This window comes from Prosopis cineraria, unplaced genomic scaffold (assembly GCF_029017545.1).
Source record: "Prosopis cineraria cultivar Desert tree isolate PC_DT_omini unplaced genomic scaffold, ASM2901754v1 PC11, whole genome shotgun sequence".
Lineage (NCBI taxonomy): Eukaryota > Viridiplantae > Streptophyta > Magnoliopsida > Fabales > Fabaceae > Prosopis > Prosopis cineraria.
Genome location: NW_026555342.1, coordinates 6,233,930 through 6,240,627, shown reverse-complemented (window position 1 = coordinate 6,240,627; position 6,698 = coordinate 6,233,930). Strand labels below are relative to the sequence as shown.

The following is a 6,698-nucleotide window of genomic DNA, read 5'->3' as shown; positions in this document are numbered from 1 at the left end:
ATGCAATAAATAAAAGAAAGAGAAAAGATTATATATAATACATGAAAGAAGGAAACGTGGGAGGCTATTGTCACAAGGATATAAATACATACATGGAGACTAGATATTCTGCAAAGATGACAGCGAAGAGGACGCGATTTTCAAAGAATAAAGAGGTGACACGTACAAAAATATATATATATATATATATTAAAGTCTTACATCAATAGGAAATAAAAAAAAGAGCCTTCACTTTAACTATAAATATTCCTTTCGTCAAAAGAAGAGGTATCCAATTATTTATCTGAATATCTTAATAATTTTTTCTGAGATATTTAGAACTTGTAGAAACATTTTAAAGGCTGAAAATGAGATCCTTGAGGAGTTTTACAAATCATGATTATTTTTTTTTGTACTCCTTAATTTTTTATATTATCATTTTTTATGATTGAGGATTTTAGAATGGTGTTATTTAATTTTATTATGTGTTTCTAAATTATCCAGTTGGGGTAGGGATGCAGCTCAATTGAGAAGCTAGTTTTCTATTTTTTTTGTTTTGACTCCTTGCATTAATATTTATGAATATTTTTGCCTTTTTCAATTATATTTATTTCTCTTATTTTTTATATTGATTTAATAACTGGCCACCATTTAATCAAATTTATGGGTAATCTTGATGGATTGAAAGGTGAAGAGTGAACCTAAATCTAAAAAAATAAATATAAATAACTAGGATAGGGATAGTTTTAGAAATTTGTGGTGATTTAAACTATAGCTTCATAGTTTAATTAATTGCTTGGGTATCATGGGAATTAATTCAACGCTAATTAAAAAAGAACTAATAATTCGAGAGAATATTAGTACACTTTAAAAATAATTGTCACTATAATTGATCAGAGTCAACGCGAAAGGTAGAGACTAACAACCTATAGAGTGAATCCTAAATTTCAAAGCTTTAAGTGATTGTATTTTTATCACCATTATTTTTTTATTTATTTTTAGTCTTTACATTTTTATCAAAATTATTCATTTTATCTATTTTTTTAAACTATTAATTATTTAAATTAGTAAAAGTGTAACTTTTTCATGAATTCGACACCTTGAAATACTTCAAATAATATATTAATATAATTTTAAGCGATCATCCAGCTTTTAAATTAAATCATTAAGTGTAATATGCTTACCCCAAAACTCTCTTGAGAATGGAGAAATTAAAGCAGAAGTTGTAGGGATCCCATTGAAGACCAATCTCATCTCCTTTCTTCAAAGCCCTTCTCTTGACAAAACCCTGATTCCAATCTCCAATCAGAACGCAGTTCTTGAACGAAGCCCATCGCTTCAGAATCAGCTCATGCATGGACTCGGTTTCTGCATCCCACACTCTCACTGCCATTCCCTTTTTGAATAATAATTCCTCATCATCAACATCACTATCATTTCCCAGCACTGAAACTACCAGATCCTCCATGGAATCTGAGCCCAGCAGTAACCTATTCAGCTTCCCCAGATCGCTGGCCGTTAGAACCTTCTTGATCTTCCATGGGTCATCGTAAAGCTTCAAAGCAGTCGAGATGTTACTCTCATGATTGCTGGTTTTTTCTTTCTCTGTATGGCAATGATTATAATAAGAAGGCTTTGATGAGTTTCTCTTGATCCGGTTTCCACTGGAAAAATTCCGGTGGGTATGTTTGGACGCTCTGGTTTTGGTGAAGGAGAAGGTAGAGGAAAGAGATAATTCAGTACGAAGCATTAAGTTTGGAGATGACGATGATGTGGGTTCCTGCAAACCCGTAGAAATATGATTTCCGGAGAATACGTTGAAGAGATCACGAGGTTGTTGACGATGAGGAGGATAATTATTTTCCATCTTAATGTTTAGCAGCAGATTGATGGAAAGAGAGAGAGAATGTAGCCTTTGATAAAATGGTGTGTAGGGCAACTTATAAACGCACTTTTACGATGATAGCAACACAGTTGTACGTAGCCCTATAGTGAGTTCTAGATTCAGTAAGTAATATAAGTTTATTCGTTCAATGAATATTTCAATTACAACAATTAAATATTATCAATATTTAAAAATTATCAAGATATATTTTTTAAAAATTTAAAACAATTCTCACAATTAAAGTACTTTTTATATGTTGTTAGCTTTACAATTTTGAGATTTGGTATTTTTCAAGTTTTATATATGACAAAATCTCTTATTACTATTCAATTAAATTAAATATTATTATTATATTACGTGAGACATATTGAATGAGTGTACAAGTTAGTGTGTATTTGATTTTTAATTTGTCAAAAGTTTATTTGTTAAAAATTTATTTGACAAAAATTAATTTAGTAAAAATTAGTTGTTGTAACAAAATTTATGTTTAGATATATTTTTTTAAAAGTCAATTTAATAAACTAAAATTTATTTAGATTATGACAGTAAAATATGCTTTTAAATGTGCAATTATCAAAAAAGACATTGATTTATGATTATTTATATTTTTATTATACAAATGTAATATATTTAAAATATTTAAAAAATGCAATAAGGATTTTAAATAACATAAAATTTGATCTATAATGCTAAAAATTTGATTTCTAATTATTTATACTTTTTAATTTATAATTTTAAAAAATGTGATAAAGATTTATAATTTTTATTATACATTAATGCTAAAAATTAATATGATTAATTATTTAATTTATAATGTTAGAAACTTAATATCTTATTATTATTGTTTAAATGATAATTATATTTTTAATAAATTAATTATTTTTTAAATAAAATAATAAGAGATTAAATTTGAAGTCTCACTTTTTAAATCTACTTTTTCAATGATTTATGTCCCCACACAAGTCCTTAAATAAATGTCAAATTCAGTTGTTTGTATTTTCATTTTAAAATTAGTTAATAGTTCACCCCTCAATTCATCAAACTCACTCACTACTTGAATCCTATGATACTCAAGCTTGGCATACATGTGAAATGTGGAAGAGGGAAAATATAATTTAAAGAAATAAAAATATGTAAAATTTCCTTGAGGTTCAAAATCCAAATAAAGAGTGATCAAGAAGTTCAAAAATATAGTCAATTTCAATTAGATTACATCCTACTTATGAGTTCAATATAATTGCAAATTAGCAATGGGCCCTAGAAACCCTATTTTTGATGTTCTAATGTAAGTGTTAGAATTGATGCCAAATGAGTTTGCAATTGATGCTAGATATGTCCAGCATATAAATATCCTTCTATTGGGAATATGACCTCTCAAACACTAGATCTAAAGTTTGAGTTCATATAAATATAGAAAACATTTTTAAGAAAACTATTCTTAATTTAGACTCAATATTATCGAGTCTAACCTAATAAGATAATCATATATATATATATATATAAAATATTTTGCCATGAGGGTAACTTGTTTTTGGTTATTCCTTATTTTACACCAAGTTGTATTACACATTTTTTTAAGAAACTTATTGTATGTTTTTGTAAGGCATTTTACAAAATTTTAGAAATAATTAATATCCTTTCACCTGAAATTTCAATAGAAATATGTTAAACTTACTTGTCTCCCATTAAAAGCAAATAATTAATGATTGGCGTTTCCATAGAATGCTTTCCATATTAAAATATAGGACTTTTCAAAAACAATGTTGTCTTGTACTCCCTCTGTTCTAAATTATAAGATACTTTTAAATAATATCTCACATATTAATAAAATTTATTAAATACACTTTACAACCTTACTTTTAAAAAAAATATAAACTTTTAAAAATACCCTCCATTTAATACTCCATTGATAAAAATATTGAAAAGAGAGAATATGTGGGAAGGGTAATATTAAAAAACTATTATTAATAAAATCTCATTTTTATTAAAGTATCTTATATTTTAGGATGCTGAATCTTTCATAGTATTATAATTTGGGATGAAGGGAGTATTTAACATAGAAAGAGTATAACATTTTCCACCTTTAATATTTGGCCAGAGCCAATTTTGAGGCTATCTTACTCTAATTCAAACTGTTCTTTTAGTGTTTATTCTTTGGTAGAGTTGAGAAAATAGGTCAAGCCTATCCAGTCAACCTATTTGAGTTTGAAAATAACTAGGACTTGATTGCTAAATTAGGAGATGAAAATGAAATTTAGGCTTAAAAGAGTCTATCCTTTTAGGCCTACTGTTTTTTTAAAAAAAAATTAGGTAAAAAAATATAAAAATATATAAAATAAAAAACATCAAGTGGTTCTCATATTTCAACTCTCTTAATAACAACAATCAATTTTGATGATGCATTTGATATATATTTTTTAAATATTTTATCAATTACGTTTGTTATTTTTTTAATCTTGTTTTACTTTATTAGTATTTAAGGCCTTATTTAGTACAAAAGTATGAATTTCAGTGGATTGAAATTCAAATTGGGATTGAGGCTTTAAAAATATGTTTGGTATGGAGTAATATTTGGATGGAATACTTGCATTAATTTTTGTTAACCTCCATAATTTTATGTCATTTAAGCACATTTTCCTTAGATTTTTAATATATTTTGGCACAAGTGTTCATATTTTGAATATATACTCAAGTTAGAAAAATGTACATATTGTTTTGAAAATTCAAACCATAACTTTATTTTGATATTTTGAAGTTATTTTATTAATATTTTGGTTTTAAAGTTTGGTTGGATGCATTTCTGAACTCTTAACGATGCTTTTGGGTGAAAAAAATTATGTGCAAAGAGGATAAATTTCATTAATTGAGAGAATAGTGCAAAACATCCCAAAGTTTCACCTTTCAACGCGACAGCAAAATAAAACATTTTATTTATATGATAAAGTTAAGGTATTGAACTATATATGACCCATTTTTAATTTTGGCCAACATTATGGACTTCATGGGAGTATTTGGGAGCTTTGGGTATGCCAAAACATGAATTTTGGTGGAGATTGAGCTTGGATTTGAAGATTGAAAGAGATTTTGACTCTATATCTTGATTCTTTTTCTCCATTCTACTTCCTTTTTTTTTGTTCAATGTTCGTGCTAATATATTTGTATTTTTTCATTTGTTTTATGAACATGTGTAGCTAAATCCTTAATTCTAAAATTATTTTGAACCCTTTATATGGATTAAATACTCATTCTCCCTTTGTATTTGTGATAAATGATGTGATTATGTTGATTTACTCCATACATGATGCTTCTAGTTGATTAGCCATTAGTTCGTTGAGTTCACTTGATTAACGCTTGAGAGGGTTAAATTAAGTGTAGAACTTGAATTAAATTGTGTGACAACTTAAAGTTTACAAGTTGAATAGATAGTTTTGTTAATGAGGTAGAGATACACTCGTTAACCTCACATAATCACATAGGATTTGCAAGAAAAATTAAAGTTTAATTAGTTGATTAAAGGATTAATTAAACTAAACATCTACTTGGAGACTTGAGAGAGCACTTGTAGGTAATTTAGTATCATTGACTAGTATAATTCATCATTAAGAGCAAAATATATTAAAGGTTGATTGAGTATTCTTGAAGTATAAAGGGGGATAAATAATCATAGCCTAACTACTTTCAAAAGTCTTGAATCATTTTCTTTACTTTATTTTTTAGTGTTAATTTAGTTTGTAAAACCATGTTCACCTAATATTGCTTAGCTCAGCTTGATTGAATTTATTAAATCTTTTATTTGATCGTTGTTTTTAAATAAATTTTTGTGGGAACGATACTCTACTCACATTTCATTACTTGTCATAGCTTGTGTATTTGTGGAGCACAACAATTTTATTTTATAACTAATTAGAAATTATCAAAAGACTATACCCTTGTCATTAAAAATATAGTCTTGAACCAGATCTAGTGAACTCCATCTTGAACTTTAACCAAATTTGGAGAACTATATCTCAAAATTTGTGGAACTCGAATTGATGGGCAAACTCATGGAACTAGAAATGGACAAAATCAACCATCTCAAACTAGATGCAATGACACAATAAACAAGCAGTCTTAATACATTGTTAAAGAAGAAGCAAAGTAATCCCTAAAATAGAAATCTCGAGTAGCATAGTAGATGATGATGAAGTCTCTATCAATGCTGGAACTTCAATGGCGGAGAAATAGTAGCAAAGGGGAGAGGTGATAACTATTGTTTCAACTAAGGAGAGCTCTTGATTGATGCAGCATCTACTGCGATAATAGAGAAGAGAACAAGTAGAGTGCAGGAAAGGAAGTAAGACACGATCTGGAGGGAAAGAGTTGACTAGTGACGAAGACAATAGCAAGTAATGAATTGCGATGGAGATGAAGAAAGGGAGAGGTTGGAAGGACATTTTCACCTTAAAAAAAAAAATCAATCCCAAGCCAAGATTTATTTTGTAATATTGGAGGTAATGGCATTAGGTAATCACATGTAAGATGGGATTGGTATTGAGATTGAAATGCCCACTCCTTCATACCAAAGATGAAAACATGAGAGTGCCTGATACCAATCCTAATTTCAATTCCAATTTCACCCTTCCATTCCTTTTGACTAAATAGTAAATGATATTTCTTTAATGTTTTACAAATTATAATGAAAGATTGTTAAGATGTTTATACAAGTATAGATTATTTTTCTATGGATAAGTCTAAACTAGAGAACTGTCTATGTGAACCAATACTTAAATGTCATAATTAAAAAGAATTAAATGTATTGAATTAATAGAGAAACAATCAACTTTAATTTTTAATT

The 6,698-nt window shown here is 27.7% G+C and overlaps 1 protein-coding gene across 1 annotated transcript; it reads right to left on the bottom strand.

The window, feature by feature from the left end:
* Window positions 1–1,159: 1,159 nt before the first annotated feature.
* On the bottom strand, window positions 1,160–1,846 carry LOC129286047 (B3 domain-containing protein At2g33720-like). The gene has a single exon (XM_054922089.1). It carries the CDS (start codon window positions 1,844–1,846, stop codon window positions 1,160–1,162), a length of 687 nt encoding a protein of 228 aa, XP_054778064.1.
* Between the last annotated feature and the right edge of the window lie 4,852 nt (window positions 1,847–6,698).

What these genes read in the sequence shown, in the direction of transcription:
- LOC129286047 (XM_054922089.1), bottom strand. Translation starts at nt 1,846, where the DNA reads ATGGAAAATAATTATCCTCCTCATCGTCAACAACCTCGTGATCTCTTC.